Source organism: Typopeltis vanoorti, chromosome 21 (assembly GCF_054136105.1).
Source record: "Typopeltis vanoorti isolate ZY-2024b chromosome 21, IOZ_Tvanoo_1.0, whole genome shotgun sequence".
In the NCBI taxonomy this organism is placed as follows: domain Eukaryota; kingdom Metazoa; phylum Arthropoda; class Arachnida; order Uropygi; family Thelyphonidae; genus Typopeltis; species Typopeltis vanoorti.
Window position 1 is genome coordinate 29,568,227 of NC_143569.1, and position 24,891 is coordinate 29,593,117.

General features: G+C 35.4%; 1 protein-coding gene across 6 annotated transcripts in view; it reads left to right on the forward strand.

Annotated features, from left to right (window-relative positions):
* The window catches only part of LOC150094689 (cell adhesion molecule Dscam1-like), a 772,561-nt gene that overhangs the window by 741,670 nt on the left and 6,000 nt on the right, over positions 1-24,891 (forward strand). For 5 of the 6 annotated variants that reach the window (XM_090411389.1, XM_090411386.1, XM_090411385.1 and 2 more), the window contains 2 exons: positions 14,613-14,678; positions 22,670-22,766. In XM_090411389.1, coding sequence (XP_090267515.1) covers positions 14,613-14,678; positions 22,670-22,766 — 163 coding nt within the window. The remainder of the gene's footprint in view (positions 1-14,612; positions 14,679-22,669; positions 22,767-24,891) is intronic. The other variant, XM_090411387.1, reaches the window with a different exon arrangement.

Consider the following 24,891-nt stretch of genomic DNA (forward strand, 5'->3'; position numbering starts at 1 on the left):
ACAACATATTCTAAAGAAAGATAAAACTTTCATCTGAAGAAATATTGAGGCAACTTTCTGTGGAGGTTAAGGTATGAGGTACTCAAAAAATATTATTCTTCAATACATTGATTGAACTTCTGGGACTCATCACAAGAAATAAGTTAGAGAAGTTGCACATTGCATATCATAATGCTTCTTAAATTCATTTCATGGGTGAAGATAAGGTGATGGTAAGGATGAGTGAATGGACAGGAGATTTGTTATCTGAATGATATACCAGCAAGTTATTTATAAGAGTAGCAACTTGTACCTGAAAATGAAAGGTAACCAGTGGCATGTGACAGGTCTATTCTTGTGCCACTATGTTCTGTTGTTACTGATAATGCAAAATTGAGAGAGAGATAGGAATTGATAATAATAATAATATCATTATTATTATTATTATAATTTGACACCTCCAGGGAGTCCAAAGACTCAACGAGGGAGAGTGTGCCAACAGCATCGAACGATTGGTCCCTTCCAACTACTAACCGCACTCAAACTTACTTAACTGAGCCATTAGTAGCAGAGGCTCTACCAATCGACCAACCTTTGCCGGCTATAGTCCCTTCAGGAAGATTTAAATAGACTTTTTATAAACAGATGAATGAGGTTGCCACTTTAGTGCAAGAACTTTGCACTTCAGAGTGCAGAAATATAATGCTATGTTCTTTATTTATTAGTAAAACTAGTCTAAAATGTGAAAGACATTTGGTTTCTTGGTATGTGTGTGTGTGTGGTGGGAGGGAATAGTCGACAGAAGCTTGAAACTGAGATGGCACACTGCTAGTGCCAAAAAAGGACATGGCTGTTTGAATAGGAAGAATACTGGGAAAATAAGGGAGGAAGAGGCAGCACAGCCACACTTATTTGTTAACCTGATTTCTGTGGTAATCAAGAAACTCTAAAGAGTGTTAGAATCTGGAAACACTATGTATGGTATCAAAAAAAAAAAAAACTGTCTTGAATATAAATTGCCATGAATAGAATTAAAGCAATATCAGTATCCTAAATGTTGGTTATAAAGAAAGTTTTGAGTAAATGTCAAATTTAAGAACTTAATGAATAAACAGAGGATATGCTATAGGCATTCATGTTGATAAGGGAAGAGGGGGAAGGATTTATCAGATAAATAAAGAATGGATTATTCACAAAGTTGGGGGGGGGATGAGGATAAGAGGTCATCTCTCGAACTTGTATAAGACTGTTGCAAGGGAGCGATAAAAAGTAAAGTTTTCACATGAATAATATTGAATAAGTGGAATGTATTGTGAATTTTTAAAGAGTTTGAATGAGTTTAAGATACAGTATGATAATATGCTGCTGGTTGAGTAAGATTGCCCACAATAAGTCTACTGACTCCATGAAGGTCTATTAATTATAAGTAGAAAAATCTAACCACTCTCATGCCCTTTCTAACCCACTCTCATACTCATCATCTAGGGATATAAAAATGTATCTTGTATCTACCAAATTTCTTCAGGTAACAATTGTTTGTTGTTATTCCCCCCCCCCATCCTCTTCTCTGTTGGTTTGCCAAACCTAAAGTCTACATTTCCCTTTCATGAAAGGTCAGAAAGCTATAGTACCATACTAATGCAATGGATGTTGAGGGATTAGCTGATACTCTCTGAATCTGTCCTCATGCCCAATATTTCAGAAACTAGAAACTTAGTTACATCTGGTCCTTCCCCACGATATCTTCTTGAAAACAGGATGACCAGATGTACTCATATGTACAGTAATTCATGTATGGCTTGATCAAGAGTTTATACAATAGCGCTGTTCTTTACTTCTGTATGTTAAAAAGTCCTCGTCGTTATCATAATCTTGTAATGTCCTCACAATTTTAGCAGTATAACCCGTGATCTTCAGGTGCACCACCACTCCATCTGCTTCAAACTTTTTCCACCAATTGAATTCTCTGCATCCTATTTTTGCATGCCAGATTTCAGTACCTTATAACATTACACTGAACTGATGGTTCCACTCACTTTCCCACTCAACTCACATAGTTTATTTAGATCTTCCTCTAAGGCTATGTCTTCTGCCATACTCCTAATAGTTCTCTCCAATTTTGCATCATCCACCTAACCAATTCACTTATCTATTATCCAACCCATCCATTAGAATTTAGTTATGAATATATCATGTGACAGCTTATCAAAGGCCCTTGCAAAATCTAGATACCAATATATTTAGATTGCCAGTCTGGTTGGTCAAGTGGACAGCATGTTTACTCTTCAACCAACAGGTTTTAGGTTCAATCAAATCTCACTATGGAAATAGATGTCTTAGGTGACATCCTCCAGTAAGGAGGGGATGGTGGCAGATCACCACCCTGCTTACTAGAGACGGATTTCAAAAATAACACGGGTCAACTCAGTTCTGAATGTCCTCACTAGTCTCCAACACCTTAACCCACAACTCCAAACATACAGATTGGTCTTATAATTCATAGCATTAGTCTTTTCATCCCAACTGTGAAGTAGAACTCTTAACTTCTTTGCACTTCTTTGGTATTTTTCCTGTCACAAGACTTGTTAATTAGGTATGTTAAAGCTGCTCTTAACTTGCTCAGTCCCTGAAGACACATAGTAATTTGTCATTCAGTCATACTGCCTTATTAATATCAAAGTTTTCGTAATTGCTCATATACCTCCTACCCACTTGCCATCAGTTCCTCCTCCACCCATATTATCCTCTACTTTCAAGCTCCTTGTGATATCCCACATATGAGAATGAATTACTTTAATGATATAACTTGACTATATTTTTCAACAGTTACCAACCTATCATTTTTATCCACTAATACCAACCTCCCATAATCATCCTTTCTTTTACTTTCCACATATCAGAACTCTCTAGGATTTTTCTTCACCAGATGGATTAATTATTGCTCATTCTGCACTTTGGCTGCCCTTACCAACTGAGCCACATAATAATAATTATACCAAGAAGAGGCCAGACATCACTCACACCACCTGACATGCCTTCTCTTGAATTCATTCACACTATCAGCACTTACCATCTATAATGGCAAGCCTTTCCAATCACACACGGCTCCATGATTGAAAAATATATCCTTCACTCCTTTCTCCTTGTCTGTATTCATTCTCAAATTTCACAGATATCATCGCATCCTCTCCCCAATCTTTGCTGTATGATCCCTGAACTTCAACTTCCCATCTACTAAAACTCCAAATCCCTAGCAAGATTGTTTCTTCATGCATAATTCTAGCAAGAAATGTGAAATATTCCCAGTCAGTGAAACTTTTAAAAGCATTTATCTCTTGTTTCTTGGGATGTGCAAAACTTATTTAATTAAGCCAAACCATTGACTAATGTAGTCATTAGTCAATGGTTTGGTTTCTTTCTTAATAAGATGCAATAATTATAATAAGTGGAGTGATAATCCTATTAGTAGTATTACTACTATACAAAAATTTGTGTGACTTACTGATATCATTAACATGCCTCTGTGGCATATTAGGAAGAATGATATGCTGTTTTGTTGGAAAGACTTGGGTTCAAGTCCTGACTAAGATGCAAAGGTGTTTTACCTGAAGTTGATTTATCCAGTCTCATACAGAGGTGCAGGATATTTTCTCCTGTAAAAAACTAACCAGATTCAGCTGAAGATGGGATCAGCTGCCTCTCTTCTAGGGGAAAAAAAAATAAGTTTATGAATGCCAAGTTACTTTATTTTAGTAGTCCATTCAGCTAATGCATTAATAAAAGAGGAGATGAGATCGCTGTGATACAGTTATGATAACTGAAGTAGTAAATTTATTACATTTCTATTTGAAAGAAAAGATCTTTATTAATGCTATTTCAAATTTCATTATGAACTGCATAGATCAATCACTGTATAATCAAAATATTTCAATGCAAGTAAACCGTTACAAAAGTACCTTCACAGTGCATTCGCAAGAATGTCATGATATTTGTCCATTGGTTAGACAAACCCAGATTCAAATTCCATTAAATGTGAGGAACAATAGAAGAAGTCTTTCTACTAAAGGTGAGTTAGCCAGTCTTATATTATTATTATTATTATTATTCAGGCCTCCGTGGAGTCAAAAGACTCATCATGGGAAGTCCTTCCTAAGAAACACAAAGTCTATCAAGACTCATCTAGGGGATGCACTGTGGGAATAACTGCATTTCAGCTATGGTAAATGTGAGACAACTACATGTGCATTCAACAGTACCATTATGTCCAGAATGGTATCATTTGATAGCAATCTGTGCTTAATGTAATGACAGTTACTGTATTTTTTAATGTTTCTCAGGCTCTGAATATTTTCTTCTGTTTTTTTTTTTTTTTTTTTTTTTTTTTTTGTGCATCAGATGAGGTCCCCGAGAGTAGGATTAAAACCAGTTGGTGCTCATTTATAAACAATGAATAGAATAATTCTCTCTCTTTCTTCTCCCTCCCCCACACATATGTGTTGTGTACAAGAAGTGGATTATTGATCCAACATCATACATTTATTATTATTATTAACATCTAACCTCCATGGAGTCAGAGACTCATCATGGGAGGTACACATTATTGCACACAATGCTCATCCAACCATGATTTAAATGGATTCAATGTGTCTACATTCACAACACACTCAGGCAATGCATTCCAATCACCAACCACTCACCATGCAAAGAACGTTCTCCTCACTCCTCTGCTCATACCATCCTTATACAGTTTGCCATTAGGATAGAGAAACGGGTTGCTAAACACATTTCTGTATCCTAGTTCTCACCAATCTCTCTAGTACCTTCCACAACACCATATACAGGTTAGCCTATGATTTGTAGCCACAACCTAACAAGTTTTGTGCAGTGGAACAATTTTACCTTCTTTCCACTCCCTTGGAACTTACGCTGTTGCAAGACTTATTAAACAGGCATGCAAATGCTACTGCCAATTACCTGGAACCTTCCCTTAAGATATGTGGTGATATGTCATCAAATCCCATCACCTTATTGACATCAAGTTTATTTATTTCCTTTAATACCACCTGCTCCCTCACAATTAAGCCATCCTCTCCTGTGTCCTCTACGCGCAAGTTCCTCATGATCAGGATGAAACACCCTTATAAATTGATCACTGAATACCTCAACATTGTCTTCTGCAGCAGTTACCATTCTACCACTTTTATCCATTAACTTCATCTTACAATGATCATTCGTCCTTCTACTTGCCACATATCTAAAAAACTCTCTAGGGTTTTTGCCTGATTTGCCAATTTCTGCTTATAATCGCTTTTATTTTCCTTACTAACTGAGTTACTCTACTGGCTTGTTCTTTATACTCTTCTTTCGCTTGGTTGAACAGCGGGAAGGAGTCATGACAAGGGGCCATCCCTGGAAGTTACGAAAGGAAATTGTGAGAAAGAGGGTGAGGAGTGGTTTCTTTGCATGGAGGGTGGTTGAACCATGGAATGCATTGCCTGATAGAGTGGTGAGAGCGAGAACGGTCAATGCTTTTAAGGAGTGGTATGATAGACTTTGTGTTTCTTAGGAGGGACCTCCCTTGATGAGTCTTGATAGACGTATTTCTTAGAAAGGACCTCCCACGATGAGTCTTTTGACTCCATGGAGGCCTGAATAATAATAATAATAATAATAGTAATGTAACTCAGGGCTGTCCAACCTTAGGTAATCCGAGGGCCATATTAAAAAAAAAAAAGATTTATCCGAGGACAGCATCCAATGTATATCTAATAATCTAGTGAGCAGCAGTGACACAACCTCGATAGCTGAAAACAAATGAACAACACTAATTGCGCACTAATCGCGTGCTCACGTTCTGTGTAAGCGCCTGGAGCATGTGCATTAGAGCAAAACAGTGTAAAAATGCTTCTTTGACATATATAATATTTGAAAAACACGTGGGTATATAGCGATGTAAAAACACCAAATAAAATTACCAACATCGAGATTATCGATTAGTGATAGAATTAATGCGCATTTGATTCAAATTGTTATTTTATTTTTTTGCTCGTGAAAATCAAAACCCACAGGGCCACACAAAATTGCACCAGGTGCCTTGTTTTGGACCGCCCTGATGTAACTGATTATTACTATTATTCATCTTGTACTTCCTCCAAAAGTACTTTATTTTTTCAGATTTCATTTTTAAGCTCCACATTCATCCATTTTTACACCTACCTTATTCAGCCTTTTGGCCTTCGGAATATATTCACATATTGATGCTGTTGTATATTTCTTTGTCATTTCTCATGCAGCATTTAATTCCTTACCACTCAACTCCTCGTTCCATATTATGATTCCAATTGGTCTCCTAAGCTTGTCATAATCATCAGCCTTATAATTCCACATATATCATTTCCTTACAAGAGTCTGCAAATAACTAGCCACAGCACAGGCAATTACTTCCTGATCACTTTCACTAACTGGAGGAAAATGTGAAACCCCTTTCACATCACATCGTCTGATGAAATGATTAGATCTAGAACTCTCGATCCTCATGTGCCCTCCTTTACATGGTACCTGAAATAGTTATCTTTCAAGAACTTGAGAAATTCAGTTTCCTTATTCTCAGATGCTGTCTCTTCATTCCAATCTATACTGCCATAATTAAACTCACCCATAATAATTCCATTCCTTTGTTCATTAATCCAAGTTGTTTATACATTTCTTCATCACCACCCTCCACATTCTCAGGCCTATAACAACATCCACCTAAATATGTTTTCCTCTCAACCTACCTTATGTGGACTTAATTCCCCTACTATCATCAGCAGCACCCCCATCCCCTCTTTTCTTGCCTTTTCTATCCTTCTGAAAAAATACTGTATCCTTCCATTTCTATTCCCAGAGGCGTAGTGAGGCTATGGCCAATGTGGCCCTGTCCATAGGTGCTAATTTTACATAGGTGTAAAAATTGAGATTTTTAAAGTTTTTTTTTTTTAGAACCGCACAATTTTCTTTCCTGGCTATAGGCATCAATGGTGCAATTTTCTTTCCTGGCCATAGGCGCCAAAATTCCTCGTGATGTCTCTGTCTATTCCCGTTAAGATATCATTTTCCTTCCAACCATGTTTCACTTATTCCAATGATTTTGGAATTAATAGACTCAATCACTGAAACCGTTTCATCCCCCTTACATCTGATACTTCTGGCATTTGTAAACAAACAGAGCAGTTCATTTTTAGTCTATAGCCAGTCCTATCTAAGTCATGTGTTGGTTGTGATTTCTCCACCACACCCACCCAGTCATCTTTATCACCACTTACCATATATATCTGCTCAGTCTCAACTTTACCACTCACATCACAATATACTCCATCTTCATACACACATTCACTGCCACTTTCAATGTCCACTCTCCCTATGCTATGTCTCCCTGTCCACCCAAGCTCTGTCCCCCCCCCTCATTTCCCTGTACCTGCTGCATTCCTATTCTCTCTTCATCTCCCATACTACTGTTTCCACTGCCAAATACTTCTGTCTCTTCAGTACCACTCTCCTGATTTTTCACTTCTCCTTCATCTCTTTCTTCTGATCTCTGCATGCATCACACACACACTGTACTTTCACACACATTTTATGTACATTTAGTGTAATATTCTATATATTTTATCTTTTTTGTTCTTTGTACAGCTGAATTTTGTATAAAAAGTCCAAGGGAGCATTTGTTGGGGGGGTGGATTTTTTATGAGTGTGTTGTGAGTGACATGCTATTTGCTCAGAATGCTTGGTTCTTATTTTCTTCATGCTCAGTTCAGTGTTTCTTTAAAATATTTACCATACTTTTTTAGTTTATTTGATATTTTTGTACAGTTTGTGTGTATGTATGTATGTGTGTCATTTTTAAACAATATTCTGTGCAAACAAACTAACTTTTTAAAATTTTAGCTACAATGCTATTACCATTCCATGATGTTATGGAAATGTATATTCATTTTTGAAAGAAGACTTTCATTTTGAAACTTTTCAAGAATTTTAATAATAAAAAAAAAGAAAGAAAGAAATAATCCCCTAACTCTCAGCAATATGCAGAAATACTACTAAAATGGGAAAAAGATGTTTCATGTTTATGAAACATCTAACTTTCACTTATATTGTATCATAATTGAATTATATGTATCATAATGATATTTTAATTATGAATTTACTGCATGCATTAACATTGACTGACAGCATAGTTGTGGCAACTGATTTCTAAACAGTCTAACCAAATGATCTGTTAAGCTGTATCAATTCTTTCTGCTTTTTTTTCTTTACCCAGAGTCTCTCTCTCTCTCTCTCTCTCCCTCTCCTCTTTCATCCTTCTAAAGGTTGTCATGATATTTATCCTTCAGTTGAAAAAATAGGGTTCAAACATAAAGAACTTTATGGCTTTCCAACTGAAGGTAAGTTAGCTGATTAGTTAACAAACATAATATACTGCTCTCATCACCTTATTTACTTCAGTCATAATATAACTAAATTAATAAATGACTACTAATATGAGTTAGCTAGTCTCATATAGAGATGCCAGGATTTTTCCATGCATGTTTCATCTTGCAAAGCATACGGACTGGTCTGGGAATGTACACAGCTAACAGACACTGCATTTGATGCCACAAGCCATTTGATGGCTTGTGGATGAAGTAGCCTTCCGCATAGAACTTCATAGAAGTGAAAAATAACAATGATAACATTCAGCATCTGTGGAATCCAGTTTTTTTTTTTTTTACCCATAATACTTTAAGTGCAAAGTAAACTAATTGTCAACCATTGCACTAGTGGTGGTTTCATTGTAGGTATATATATATATATATATATATATATATAGAGAGAGAGAGAGAGAGAGAGAGAAAGAAAGAAAGAAAAAATTTGTAAAAGCATTTACAAATTGGGGTTTGTGTACTTGTTGTTTAAGTAAAAATGCATTTATTCTAGTTGACAAAAACTCTTATAGATAACATGAGTATCTACTAGTGTTATAAATATGGTCATGTTCTGTTCAGAAAAAAATGAAAAAAAACATGGTTGGAATTTACTTGTCAAACTCTGCTTACTATAGAATAGTATTATTCCAGCAAAGAAATTCCATTAAAGTTTTCGTACTTCCAAGTGAAGTATCATCATTACCATCAGCTATTTTCTGTCCATTGCTGGACGAAGCACTACTTAGTCATAGACAGTTTAATGACATTTGCAATAAACAATATTTATAATACTTTTGTTTGGTCAGTACAAGTTGGCAATACCCATTTAAAACAGTTTGAACGTTAATTCGATAATGCGATTCTAAAGCTCAAAAGGAAAAACAGAATAAACAAGAAGCAGTGTAGGAAATTTAAATGGAAGACATGTCAACATTCAGATATTTAAATATGATAAAATCGCTTAATGAAGACTCATAGAAGCAGTGGTGCACCCAGAGGAGGGGCCAAGAGGTCCTGCCCCTCTAAAGAAACAGGAAAAAACACTAGAAAATTTTCCACAAAAAAAATCTTTTCCTAATTAAAATTCTTTTTTTTTTTTGTATTTATTTATGTTGTGTTGGGTCTTCTATTTCTACACTACTTATGAATTAGCGATCATTGCAGATGCTCAGTCATAGGTCGTGTGAGATGCGGAGTGTTATTCTCAAATCGTGTACTCAACTTGCTCACCCCCCCCCCCCCAAGATTAAACCCTGAGTGCCCTACTGCATAGAAGCATATCAAGCTTTGTTTGGTTGGTTTTAGAGGGTGTGTATAGCATTAAATTAACAGCCAGATAACAAAAAAAACTGGAAAAGTAAAACTGGGTTAAAATTGCAAGTTTGACTTAAGGCATAAATTAAGAAATAATGCCTTTGATTATTATTATACCTCCAAGGAGTCCTCTACACATCTCCAGCTACACTACACCATCCCGGCCACTAACAGTTTTGTTTTTTTTTTGTCTGTAAATTACCTATGGCAGTAGCGCACTCAGGATTTAATCTTGGAACCGAGTTGAGTAGATGATTTCAGGATACACACTACGCATCGCATGCGACCTGTGACTGAGCATCTGCGATGATCTCTAATTCATAAATAGTATAGAAATAGAAGACAAGACACAACATAAATTAAAAAAAATGAATTTTAATTAGGAAAATATTTTCGGAAAATGTTCTTGCTATTTTCCTTTTTCTTTGGGGGGAAGGGCTCCTTGTCCCCCCCCCCTCTAGGTGCTGCGCTGACTTATAGTTTCATGGCAATATGTATGTGGGATAAAAAAAACCGACTTTCCACTAGAAAAAACACTGATATATCCGTATGAGATAGGCTGACTAATCTTCAAATGAAAAAGGCGATATAATGATTCCTCTCGTCACGATGAGAATCAAACTCAGGTTGTTTCCAGTCGAAAGTTGTAATGTCACGTTTTCTTTGATGAAATTTTTTTTTTAATTCAGAAAAAAAGAAATAAATTAGAATGCCTTTAAAATTTAGTATTTTTACTGACTATTAGACAATATTTTTTACTACAAGTTAACCACCACTTTGTGGGAAAATAGTACATTCTCTTTTACTTGTGTACATTAGAAATATATGCAAAGTGCTCAAAGAACCACTCCCCATGCCCAATTTACACTTTTCGTCCCCCCTCCTCCTCATTCTTTGGGACCTTTAAATTGTCCCTAATTTTTTGTACTCCCATCCTGCTAGAGCCACAAGTGCCTGTACGTAGGTATGACCCTGCCCCTCCCCAAGGTTATATAGAAACATTAATTCCGAAATCCTTCACTCTAAGTTTTTGGCCTTCCAAAACGTGCTTGAAAGTGAAATCATTAGTTTTTGTTTCCCCTCCCCTTTTTTTATGTGATTCCTCATGAAATGTAATAAACTTATGGGCATTAATAGTGTGTGAGTGCTGTTTTTGTTTTGTTCTTTTTTAACTTTGATTATTTTTTATTACATAATTCGGAAACCAGTCTCTAGAGACCAATCATGGAACTTTTCAAACCACTTCATCCCTTCAGTATAGCAGAGGGGCAATCAAAATAATCTCCCATTCATACCCGCAGTGGGATGCAAACCGATGTGTCCTTGCTCTTCAACCTATCGGTTGAAGAGCAGAGACACTATCCACCCAGCCAGCTGTTTTTAATTATTAATTTTTTATTGTTAGAGCACATCTGGGGGCTTGATAGAAGGGAAATAATTTCAACTAAAATATAGTATATTATGTATGTGTCTCAGAAGCCAACTACAAATATACTTGTATGTCGATTACCAACCTCCTAAGCCAAGTTAAAATTCTTATAGAATACTAGGGAGAATACGCCCCACCCCGTGTTCCGGCCTGGTAGGCCGGTTCTCCTTTAATTCTGATGACTCGAATTTTGAAGACTCGACACTCAGGGTATCCCCCTGAGTTTCAAAACGTTTCAAAAAACGTGACATAAAAAGGCTTATCATTATATATATATATATATATATATATATATATATATATATATATATATATATATATATAGGGGAGATTAAGCTATGTATTTAAACAACTAACTGTTCTTTTGAGCTTTAAGGTCCATAGTTATATTCGAGAACATACTAGTAGGAGCGTTATGAAGGTAAACTTATATTCTTAGATCCTCGTATGTTCTTTCTTGTGGTTATATCAATTGCTTTAATATCATTTTTGTTCTAGGTGTTTATCAGAACTTTTCCAGACGCCCCGTAGAAGCACGACTCACTACGTATTTAGGAAACCACAAATAAAAATTTTATTGAAAAGTTTTCCTGCAACATTGTGCTTTAATATTTCAGAGATTATAGTTTGAAACCGGTATTATTTTCAGAGAACATAAAAGTTTGTTTTATGTTCTCTGAAGTAAATTAATTTTTAAAGATTTATATAAGACGCTTAAAAAACTCCCGGTGTTAATGAAAAGAAGTCGAAAGAATAGTAACAATTGCCGTTATTATCTTTACAAATGTCATCTTCTTATTTTCTTCATTTTTCCCCTAAAAAATCCTATCTCCCCCCCCCCCCGAAATGAGGGCACTGTCCCTGTAATTCCATCTTAGATGGATGAAATTTAATTAAATTTTTATCTAGATATCGACTAAAATTCTCAAATCTTTTCGATTCTGACTTTAGTGGGACCATTTTTAGTAGCAAAATTAGGCGAAAAGAAATTATATCTGTTATCAGTTATAATCAGTGGGGGTGCTCCGACTTTCGAAATTACATACACACTGTAAGTACAGTGTATACGTGTTTGGATAAAATATCAAAATTATGGTAAAAATTAAAAAAAAAATTAAACATGAAAAAATGTTGTTTATTATCGAGAAAATTATACAGCTTGGTATAATTCGAAATTACTTAAAAAAAAAATATATATATATATATATTAATAATGTTCTAAAATAAAAACTATAACAAATGTTATATCTTTAATTGTAATGTCCAAATATTTAAAGAGACACGATAAGTACTACGAACACTCTACTGGCGCAAACTGTATATAAACAACAGTGAAATAGCGCGACGGACAGTGCCGCATTACGCCAATAGCCCGCATCTCACTATGGCGTGCATATGCTTGCGCACGTAGCAACATGAACTGTGGTGAATACAGTGCTACTAACTTCCATCGCCCTCCTGAGTGCTACAAGATGAATTTTTATTATTTTTTATACAAAATGAGAGAATTGTATAGGATTGTTGATGATAAAATAAATATTACAAGCAAATATTAATAAATATATTTATATAGCAATAAAAATTGGGAGTGCTGCAGTGCCTATGCACGAGCCGCCTCTGGTTATAATGATAGTGAATGATGTCACTATTACTGCAGAACGTACTTTTTTTTTCTCTCTCAAATCAATTTCCTTACCTCTTATTTTATTGTTTAAGATTGTTCGTTTACGAGTGACAGCATAATCGATATATAATCGCAAAGTGTAGTATCTTTGTATGTTTAGTAATTATAAAGTAATTTATTTAAAACATTTTTAAATGCTTTTGCTTATTTCACAGCGACTATAGCCAAATAGTTATTATTATTTTTTTTTTAAACTGATTAAACGAAAATATGGTCACCTTAATACTCCATCATCGTGAATGGTGCAGTGCTTATCTTTGTGAAAACCAAAAATAATCCTGACAGACAAAATATTGGAAATAATATTTGAAACAGTAGAAGGGAAGAAAAAAAAAAATTGAATGATCCAGCATTCCAATAAAATAAATTGACCTTGTCTTGCTATTGTAAGCGCCTCTCCTCTGCTTATCCTTCTTTTCACGAAAATATAGCTGCTCTTACCACAGAACTAGTTGAGAGCATAACTACAGTTTTTGTGATATCTTCTAACTAGTTTTCTATTTTAGTGAGAATTTCTGTATTAGTGAGTCCATCAAAACTTAGAGAAGAAAATACTTTCATTCCTAGGTTTCGAAATATGGTAGTTGTGATAATTACATGATATCACCTAGACAGAGGGGAGGTTATTTTCACAGGCTTTCTGTGATTAACATACTGCTGGAAATAATCTCTAGAAGTCTGTATCGGTTTATCACCTCTCTCATATCGTGTGATGCCACGAAAAGGATCGAATAAATCACTAAATGGAACATCCACAATCCCAACCAATAATTTATTCACTCATGGTCTAATTCCTGTGAGGTAGATATTCTTGACTGTACAGCATATCATGCGTGATAATTTATGTAGCTAGCTTTTATTTAGCTAGGATTAGTAGATATAATGCATCGAATTACTTAATATTCCCCCATCTTCCGATAATTAAAAAATAATAATAAATAATAAAAAAAAAGGCCAGAGAGAACCCTACAGTGTTGTTACATTCTATATCGCTCAAGTACTGAATTTGATGTGTTTATTTTCATAATACAGACGAAGAATATCATATTCTCACAAGTTCAAACATGTATGACAAAAAAAAAAAAATTCTTTAAAATTTTCTTTTTTAAGAAAGATGTTTTTTTTTTAATTTTTATAAAAGTTGTATTTTTTTTTTATCCTTCTCTACTTTTCGAAATGAATTGGAGTGGTGAAGTACTGGTTCCTCTTTATCCCAGAGGAACAGCTCCCAAATATAAAATAAATAATAATAGATGGCTAGGCAAAGCTGTGCTAGTATTCTTTTGTGCGGTGGTAGTGAAATTTCGTGTATCTACGGGTTCATGGTTTCAGCTTGTAACTTACGCTTTCTATAGCCATGCTTTGTTTTTAACCATTCGCTTGATTTCGGTTAATGTACTGTCAGCGAATACTATGTCGTCTTTTTTTTTTTTTAATTTTATTTTTAAACATGATATCTTTATTTTACAAAACTACCGGTTGACTCACTTTCCATACAATTCATGTTAGAGGCTTTTGTCAAAGACATAGTATTAAACGAAAATATTCTTAACTAACTAGAATTTACAGCATTAATACTTTCATTAATTTAATCAGGAACGCGAGTGTTTGTAATATCTGGAGTTCACACTTTAGTTCATTAATGATAAAAGAGTTGAAACCTTTCTTTCTTTGAACTGTACACATATCCTATCTGCATAATGACTTCCTTCTTTTCTTTGTGGTATTTTCTTTAGCGATTTTTTCTCTATCTCTCATTTAGCCCAAGGAATCCACACACCTGTGCTTCTTTTACTGCTAGTGCCGATCTTCACACTGTCTGCCACAGGTAAGAACATTCCCATATTCCATTCTCTTGTCCTATCCTTCAAAAATATATTCTGTGTTCCAGACTGTTTACTTCTTATTGAAAAAAAAAAAAAAAAAAACTTAAAATAATAATTAAAAATGAGAGAAATCCATTGTTATTATTGCACTTACATACCCTACACCATATTGCGAACACTTAGAACTGGCAGATATTATTGGTCTCTTCCTTGGCTATTCGGGATAGGATTTCCATTAGTGTGTATGTAATGTGTACCTTGATTAATATTTTAATTAATTGGTAAGTAGAGTAGTACTGGTTTCTCAGTTACCACTACTTGTTTTTTGAAACTTGTAACTTCCAAGTGCATAAAGCAACAACTATTTTCGTTTCTTTTGCTTATCAGTATTCAAGACGAGTCGAATCATTTTCAGGACACTGATAACTTCTATTATTCATGAGCTAGATCACTGATAAATAGAATTTATCAGTGATCTAGCTGGGCTGTTTATTTTTAATTATATTCAGCTCGATAATTTTGAGTCATGTATCTTGTACTTTCCGCAAATCAAAGTCCATTCTACTTCCAGGTTCGAGAAAATCCCCAGTAATTCCTAATTGAAATGAACTCGGATGCTTTTGTATGCTTGATAATGTGTGTTGTAGACAAATGATTTGAATAATTGGGGGTTGTAGTTGAGAAAAGGAGTATAAGAAGTCTGTTCCAAAGAACAGAGGCAGTTGAAATGAAAGGGAGGATTAGAAGCTGGTTTCGATAAGTTCGAAACTGAACTATGTATGGATGTGAGCAGTTAGGAGAAAATGGAGGAATGGTGGGGGCCAAACCGATATGGAGCAGCTTCCATAAAAAAAAAATACATCTTACGCGGAGAGCATCAGTAATTTTTGAAAGATTTTTTTTTTATTCTCCACCCCAAATGCGGGACCAGTAGTCTAAGATTGAGCGAATTTCGAATTTATATAGCGTTAGGAGATGTATATAGGTCGAAAGTAGTAACTAGAAAGGAAAAGACAATTTTTCGATGGCTTAGAAAGCTCTGGATGTATTTGTGCCGTGAAAGGCTAGAGGTGTATGTCTGTTGTATGTTTTGGAGATCTGTTGTATGTTTTGGAGATCGTCATAAACTGTTGAGCTTAATCTCTCCCCCTCCCCCCCATTTAGTATACGGCCATGACCTTGCTGCACCTAGGCCGAGTTACGGCATTCGGTGTGCGTACACGTTTTTTTTTTATAAGCAGTGAATTAATATATTGTTTGATTTTGTATTAGTTTTCGATAAAATAAAATTAGCTTTCGTTCTTTCTCATGTATTCTGCTACAGAACAATTTATTATTTCAAAATTTCTTCGCATTTATTTAATTTATCTTATTTTATTTATTATTATTTTTTATTTTTTACTAGAAATGAACAATGTTTTATTCCTGGATTAGAGAAAGTTGTTGGCTCCCACCGATGAGACCTCAATAAAGGTTAGAACTGGTCTGGGTAGTGACCCTTCCCATAATGCATAGCATTATACATGTCCGCAAGGAGATGTGCTTTACATTATGGGATACTAAGGCAAGTGATGAAGTCTTAGCTTCTTTATACGAGTTGCCGAAGTCCTGAAAATAGTTCAGGCGCAAACTTGTTTGCTTACACTTGATTAAAGGATTAAACTAAATATATAAGTTCTTGGTATCTTTAATTTAATGTTTTATTCCGATTTTCCTAGATTGAAAACGTGTTTATTGCATTTTTTTCTGATTTTTTACTCATTTAATAGCAGAGAAGTGCGTACTGTTTTTTGTTTTTTTTTTCGGAGGGGGAATCTTAACTTTCTTTCTTTTATGCATACAGTTTGCATAATAGTTCGAATTTAGCAAAGCAAAGTGTCACGATAGTTGTTAAGTTTACAATCTGGTTATCAGCATTACAAGATTTATGTGAGTATAGCGCCCGCTTATTTTCTTAACTTCTATAACTTTGGTCCATTTTAGATAATCGCCACAGGTTTGAAAAATATGTCCGTTTTATAAACAGTGTAGTCTTAAGCAGAAAAATAATGCAAATTTCAGATAATTCTGTTTAATGATAAACATTTTAAATTTCTTTCTATTTTGCCAAATCATTTCTGAGTTCTTAATTTAAGTGGTGATTTTCTCCTACTCCGGTAATCTTTTTTTTTTTTCGTGGAAATGCCCGATACATGATACATTTTAACCAATGTTTTATTTCTGCATATCTGATTTGCAAAAGACATATTTTTGCACCACTTAACTAGGTGCTTTAATTAATACAAGGTACAAATCACGCCCCCCCCCGCAAGGAATGTATCTTCCCCAATAATTTTCTGCAAGTTTTTTGACTGAATGTATCACAAGATAAGTAGATATTTATTTTAACTGCTATAATAGCTCATAATGTCGAATGTAATCCCGAAGGCTATTATATATATATATACAGGGTGTTCGGGATAAATTTGACAGTTTCGTAAGGAAAAAGAAAATCTTCTTTGTATCTATTAAATTTAATGAATTGACAAAAAACATTACAGGCAGAGTTAATTACAGTACTATCAACAAGATTTACTCAAAATAACCACCATTAGCATCGATCACAGCTTCAATTCTGCTTCGGAACCTCGAACAAGCTGATGCTACAGTCTCCCTGGGAAGGGCCGCAAAAACTGTTTTAATTTTATCCATTAACTGGGCTTTTGTATTACTGGAAGTGCGATTCGTGTCTTTTTCAACTGCGCCCCATACAAAATAATCCATGGGGTTAAGGTCTGGGGAGTTTGGAGGCCAAACATTTGGACTGGTGAAGTCGTAGAAATTTTCAGACAACCATTTTTGACTTTTCCCAGAGGTGTGGCAAGGGGCCGAATCCTGCTGCCATACATACGGCCTACCATTGGCTACCCTTGTTATCCAGGGCTTGACTACAGTTAGCAACTCCACGAACAAAGCCCGAATTCCAATGCCAGGGTTCTTCAACACCTGTTCCTGCAGATTTGCGAGGAATTCTGCTGTACGAACGCAATCAGATCGTCTGCTAGGGATCTTTCTTCTTGCTACATCCTCGTAGTCACCATTGCAAGTCTCTAGTTCATGCCTGATTGTTTTTACTGTATTCAGGGAGCATTGGGCAGCAGTCGTAATATCCTTATTTTGATGGCGGGCACGAATCATCATGATACAAGTTATTCTCTTCCATGATTCAGGTGGGTTCCAGCTATCCATCCTTTCTGACATCTTGTATATGAATGAAGAAGGGTCCAAACTTTTAAATGAAGAGAAGTGTGTGTTAATACATGTAACTTACGGAAAGATATAATTAATTATAAATATGTCAAATTTATCCCGAACACCCTGTATATATATATATATATATATATATATATATATATATATATATATATATATATATATATATATATATATATATATATATATATATATAGAAAAAAAAAAGGACAAAATCGGAACGAGTAGCGTCTTAAATTAGCATAAAGTGGGTTAATTCTAGTTGCCTATGGACTTTATACTTACATTTTTAGCTTCCTTTTATACCATACCAAAAAGCTATCTGTTATCTTAGTTTGCGATGAATCCACCGCCTTGAACAATATTTCATACAACGTAGCTTATCATGACTACGTAACTTCCGCGTTGCAGTGTTTGATTATTTGATTACAGATTTTCTGTACTACATCTCAATTCAAATTGCCAGTAATCAAACAAATAAGAAATTATCACAGACAGTCATGAAAAAGGCATTTCCTAATAGCATTCTTCTATAGTGATACCATGATTTTGCTTTGCTTAATTTTGGAATTGACAAATTTTAATGGTCATCCTGAATACCAAATTTCATTTCATTTTTTAAGTTTCTCGCAGAAACTTACTAGACATACAACAGTCTCGTACTGCGGAAATTCAGAGTTAAATTTTTGATTTTCGATATTTCGGTTGTTTTCACGAGAACTATCATGATGTCTATGGTACATGTTTGCTCTACAAGTCACTTTAACTAGTGGTGTTTGCGGTATTTTATATGGTATATAACATGTATATAAATCCGACGAATGTATCAAAAGTCATTGCCGTCTGTGGCACTTCGATCTGTGACTTCATGTTAGACATAGGAAGAACTACAGGAGACTGCGACCTTCGATTGGAAAAGACCTCAGTTCGATTATCGTCCCGATTAGGGGAATCTTTTATATGAGCTTTTTCAAGTGAAGATGAGTTTGTAGATCCTTTTTTGTTGTTGTTTTGTTTCGTAGATTTTTCCCCCCTCGAAACTCGGTGTTTTCATCATCATACTGGCAAATCTTCCAGAGAACACATGCAATTACCAAACAGAAATACTACTCGTGGGTGATGACGTAGTATGTAGATGGTGGATAAATGATGCAGTGTGTGGATGAAGGATTAATGTAGACGATGGGTTGTGTGTGTGGAGTGCCTTCCCACATGGGTCCTTGGACTCCTTGAGGTGTTACATGATATTATTACTATTAAATTTGCTCACTACAAATGGTCTAATTGTAACTAAAATTGAAATGATTAGATATATTTTAAATGAGATGTTAAATGCAAATTTCATTAAACTCCATCTACTGTAGTAACACGAATTTATTAATATTAGTTTGAATCGTTTTGTTTGAAATTGGATCGCATGAATATATTCTCGTGTGCACTCTAAATCCAGAATTATATTAAATCTCAGATCTGCGAGACGGAGCACCCCGATGCGATGCAGTCGAAACTTTGCGAACCGCGGTGACGCCGCGTTTCATTCGCGATTGGTAGAACCTCTGTTACTAATGGCTCGCAAAAAGTTAAGCAAGTTTGAGCGCGGTTAGTAATTGGAAGGGATTCAATCGTTCCATGCTGTTGGCACACTCTCCCTCGATTAGTCCAAAGACTCATCGAGGGAGAGTGTGCCACATAATAACATTCACCCAGAGCAGAACTACTGTGATGTGTAATTTCGACACGTTTTCCGTCTTTTCTTCTACAAATAGCTCGAGTGAAATAAAAAAATGGGATTGTTCAACACATTTTTGTAAGGTTTCCCACAACCATGTTTAAATTAAATCCCTTTTAGTCTGAGTTCTGGAATAACATGCTTACTGACGCGTGGAGTTAATGAATCTGATATGCGCTTACGCATTTTGCAAAACTCACAAAAAAAAAAAAAAAAAAGAAAGAAAGAAATCAACGCGATACTCAACAGCTTCTCACTCCTCGACAGTACTCGTACTTCACCATGGAAACGGGTGTATGAAAGTAATAATTAGAATACGTGCACACTAACATAACACGATCCATAATATGCAAGGCTGACTATACTTTACACAAAATGAATAATTATATTGTGTGATAATTATACCATAAACCAGGGCGATCTGTACATAATTAAGGAGCAGCAAAAACTTCATCAGCGTATTAAGCACTTTGTATTAATACAGTCCCATAAAATAAAAAGATTAGCTGTGATGTTACTCTTCTCTGAGTGCTGTTAGAAGACAACTTGAAATTGTCACGTCATGACGCAAGAATCTTTATGAGAGTTTTTTTTTTTCATTTGAAGTCTCATAATGGAAATAGCAGACTGTTTTTTCTTCCAGTCTAAATAGTTTTTTTCTTTCTTTTTTTTTTTAATTCTGCAAAATCAACAAATATGTGTAAATTAGAACAGAAAGTTTTGAGTCAGTTTATTAAATCTATTCAGTGAGATAGCGAAGGGAAGCAGAAAGGAAGTTCCTCGAGTACTCACTCAGCATGAATGGGGGGGGGAGAGTCTTAATTACCGCAGCTATGTTGTTATTTCTTTTTCCGATTATTTCTTATTTTGTATACATGTCAACAATCTTTGTAAATGTTTTAGCGATATTCTGAAACTTTGAACGCTTTTGGACGTTCTTTCGTATGTGTGTGTGTGTGTGTAACCTTGGCCTACATATTAATAACTTCCAGCGTGTTATTAATCACGCAAATATAAATAGTATTTGCGTGTATTTAACCTTTCGGAGCTTGCAGCTGAACTGACAGATACATGCAAAATGTTTAATATAAATATTCTTACACAATTCAGTGTATAGCTTGGCGGTCATGAGTAGCGGTGCATTCATATGTTACGGGTGATATTCCGCACTGTGTTTTGCTGTCAGTTTGGTTTAACACATGTTATGGAAAGGTTTATGATATTTGACAGTAAATTGTATCTGAGATATACCGCAACCTCCGATATCAGTATAGTATGGTTTAGGTTTTTTTTTTTTATTCTTTGTTCAATAATTTCTAGATTGTAACTGGAAATAAATAAACCATCATATATTACTGAAATAGAGAGCCAAAGGCTTATTTATCATATATGTCCTCTATTTATTGTACCATGTAAAAAATTATTTTTACATGGTGGTGGTGGTACATTAAAATAAGCTGTTTCCTCTTATTTTTGATAAGAAGAGCAATTCTGATATTGTGTGTTGTTATGTTTTATGAAGTTTAACAGAAAGCAAACTAAAAAAAAAGTAATTCTAAGTTCCAAGAAATTTGATTGACACTCACCGCAGAAAGTAATCATTTGAAGAATGGGGAAAGTCAATAAATCGAATTAATAATGAGAATGTATTGTTATTTGAAGAAGGAAGAAAGTCATTTTCCTTTTTTTTCCCTCTGTTTTTGCTGACTTAGAAATAATATACATAGTAAAAAAATCACTGGGGGGGGAGGCACATTTTGCCTTAACACTTGTTACATCGCCGAGTAGAAAGATAATGTTACTTTATTTCAAAGTTCAAATATAATTGGCTAAATATAACCTTAATTTGAAATTTAAAATAGAAAATTTGAATTTTGTAAAATTCAAATTCTGTTGGGAAATCCAACTTTCTATTTGTGCTACTGAACTTTATTAACTGCATACAGTGGGTAGCGCTAGGACTAGAAAGCAAGTTCCAGTCGTCACTGAGCTTAGTGGGGAACCTGCAGTAAGAATTCCTTGGAAATATTTTCCTCGTACTCTGACAGGCATTGAACCTAATCTTGCCAACCAAAGAGTGTTGTCACCACCAACACGTTTGGGAATATAAAATGCAGGAAACTTTCAGGAGTAGTAGTTTTAAGCATTAGTAGGATGAAATGCGACTAGCCATTTATAGCAGAAATCCGCTACATCATAAGAGAAAACTGAGGACCTGTAAGATCGGACCCGCATGCAGTAGCATCCTTCTTGGGCGCTTTTAACAATTTATGAAGCCTATAGCTGCATGAGCTGTGGTTATTCGGAGATAGTAAACTATGCACTATTAGCTTGGTGTGCCTGGTCACTTTTTTTTTTTTTTTTGTCATTACCACCCTTTTGTAATGAAAGGTTAGATAATCCGGTTCCCTGTCCCTAGAGACTTTTTGTCAAGTCAAATTATATTAGATCTCCAGTAAGCAGAGTGAAGGACCTCACACCAGGCGACGAAAATCGTACTTTCTGAGGACTTACATAAGCAGCCATGCTTAGTGGGATTTCACCAACCTATGATTTGTTGGATGTAGTGCCTTGACGGTAACTCATAATCAGATTTATAAAATAAATTTTTAAATCTTTAACTTCTGAGAAATCTTTTTTTAAACTTTAATACGTATTTTTTAATTTTGAAGTTTACTTCAGGGCTACATTAAGAGAACTGGGTGATCATACGTGAACTATGGATTGGCCATTGTTGTCCTGTTCTCTGTGAAACGGGAGTAATGGACGTATACGAGTATATGACCTATACTAATGTGATATATACCTTGGAATTATCCGAAACTATTTTCGGATAATTCCATTAAGTTTCTACTATAAAGTTACCTGTATAACTGTGTTTAGAATGTCAAAAATAGAAACATTATGAAACAAAATTAAGTGAAAATGAATTATTGGATTTAGTCTAAATATTAATGTATATTTTATGGAAACCAGTGTCTTAGTGAAACGTTATTTATCTTTTATGTTTAGGTGGTCAGCATGGCCCACCCTTGCCTCCAGATCGACTTCCAACTAGACGAAATTCCCAGAGAATTAGTTACAAGCCTTCCAGTTTAGCTTCTGACGGGTAAATAGTCTACTTTTGAAAATGCATCGATGTCATTTATCTTTACTGTAGAAGTTTTGTTGTTTTTAATTGTTAGCAGGTGTTTTTATTTACTCATACTGAGCATGTAAATATTAACTAATAACAACAAAAAAAAATCAGGATTTTTATATAGACATTAGTTATCGTTAGTGCAGTGGCTCCACTTGAAGAACATAAGCTAGGTATACACTTCTACACCTGCATTAATGTTGCTGGCATAACATTCTAAATATATTCTCACATAAGTAGATGCATTTCCCTTTCCTGTTTTGTATAAAAGAAAAAACAGTACTGCATTAAACAAGGAAGTGTTCGTGTACATTATAATAAAAATGTTTCGTTTTGTAATCGCATTCTTTGTGTAAGTTGGCATCATTTCATTATCAGAATTAAGCATACACTGCTCAGAAAAAAGTCAACGGATATCCTCATGTAACGAGTCACGTGTTTGTAGCCGGTATAAATTGGAGGAATGTGATGCTCCCAAATCAGTGCAACTGTGTGCACGTGAAATGGCTGCGAGAAGTGAATTGATGGAGTTTGAAACAGGCGTTGTGATAGGATGCCATGTTTCAGGCCTATCTGTTCGGCAAATTGTTGACAAATTGGGAAATCCCAGGTCAACAGTCAGTGATGGTAGCGCAGGGAGGCAAGTGCTATCCGGAGTAGACGACTCACTACACTCACTGAACGTGATTATAGGGTGCTACGAAGGATAACATGTAAAAACTGCCATTCGTCGGCTGACACGTTCAATGCGGAATTCCGAGCATCGACTGGAACACAAATCTGCACAGAAATATTTGCCAATAAAAATTCACCAAATTGAAACCAAAATTAGTCACACGAACGTTTTCTTTCCGGTATCCTAAATATATTATTAACTTTTATCTTTCCAGAGCAGAATTATTGTAACATAATTTCGACACGTTTTGTCCCTTTTGCGATCCTAAATCAGAAGTTTCCGTAAATTCGCCTAAGCCGAGACCTGGAAAAATATGTTTATTTTTCCGCATGGACTGCACAATGACTCCAAACAACTAGTCTCCTCTATACGACAAATTATTTATAAAACTAAACTGCATTACAGACTAGCAAAGTACTATCATTTCTTTGAATTTCGAAGATTCAACATGCTTCATCTCCTTTATGGATTAAGGTTTCATAGTTAATCCTCTCTTTCCGTTCAAAAGCTGCAGGAAGAGAGAGGAATAACGGAAAAATCCCTCTCCCCTTGACTTTCAGCGGATTTGATCTCTCATCTTATCTTCTTTTTACCCTCTTTTACCTTGCGGTGTCGAGGGTTTATTAATCATCAGACCTCAAGCCGTTCACAAGATAAGGTAGTCAGCCCTACGACCCGGTGTATCCAATGTCCATAGTGTTGAGTTCTCAAGGCCGGTTTGCCTGCTTTGGGGGATGAAAAAACCAGGATAAACTGCCCTACTGTTCACGCCCAAGACCGGCTAACTTGGCTATGACTGAGGAAGATCCTTCAGCTCCTCAAGTCACGGACGGGAATCGAACCTAGGACATTCCTTCCCCAGGCATATGGTTGCAAAGCGCACAGCTACTAGGCTAACCACGCGGACTTTTTGATTATTGGAAAAAAAGCTATAAAACTATCATTTAAAATGAACGATAGCTCTTTTCTGAAAATTACTTTAGGAATGAAGTCCGAAACCAATAGGACTAAGAGAGAAATCAGTAATTGCTAGAGGGCTGGTCACCTCCCCCGTTCAGTTTATGTGTCACGGGTATAAACCCAAGTTTCTGAGGAAAAGCTCGTGTTTCCATCAAGGGTGGTTGTTCCTACTGCGAGTTGGAGGCGCTAGCTTGCTTGTGGCTAACACTCTATTGGGATTACGAGGAAGATCTGGAAAATTCTGATAAACATCTAGAACAAAAATGATATTAAAGCAATTGGTATAACAACAAGAAAGAACATACGAGCAGTGGCGCACCCAGAGGGAGGGGGGGTAGACTCCCATGTCCCTCTCCAAAGGAAAAAGGAAAAAACTAGAAAATTTTCCAGAAATCTTTTCCTAATTAAAATTCATTTTTTTTTATTTATGTCGTGTTGTGTCTTCTATTTCTATACTAC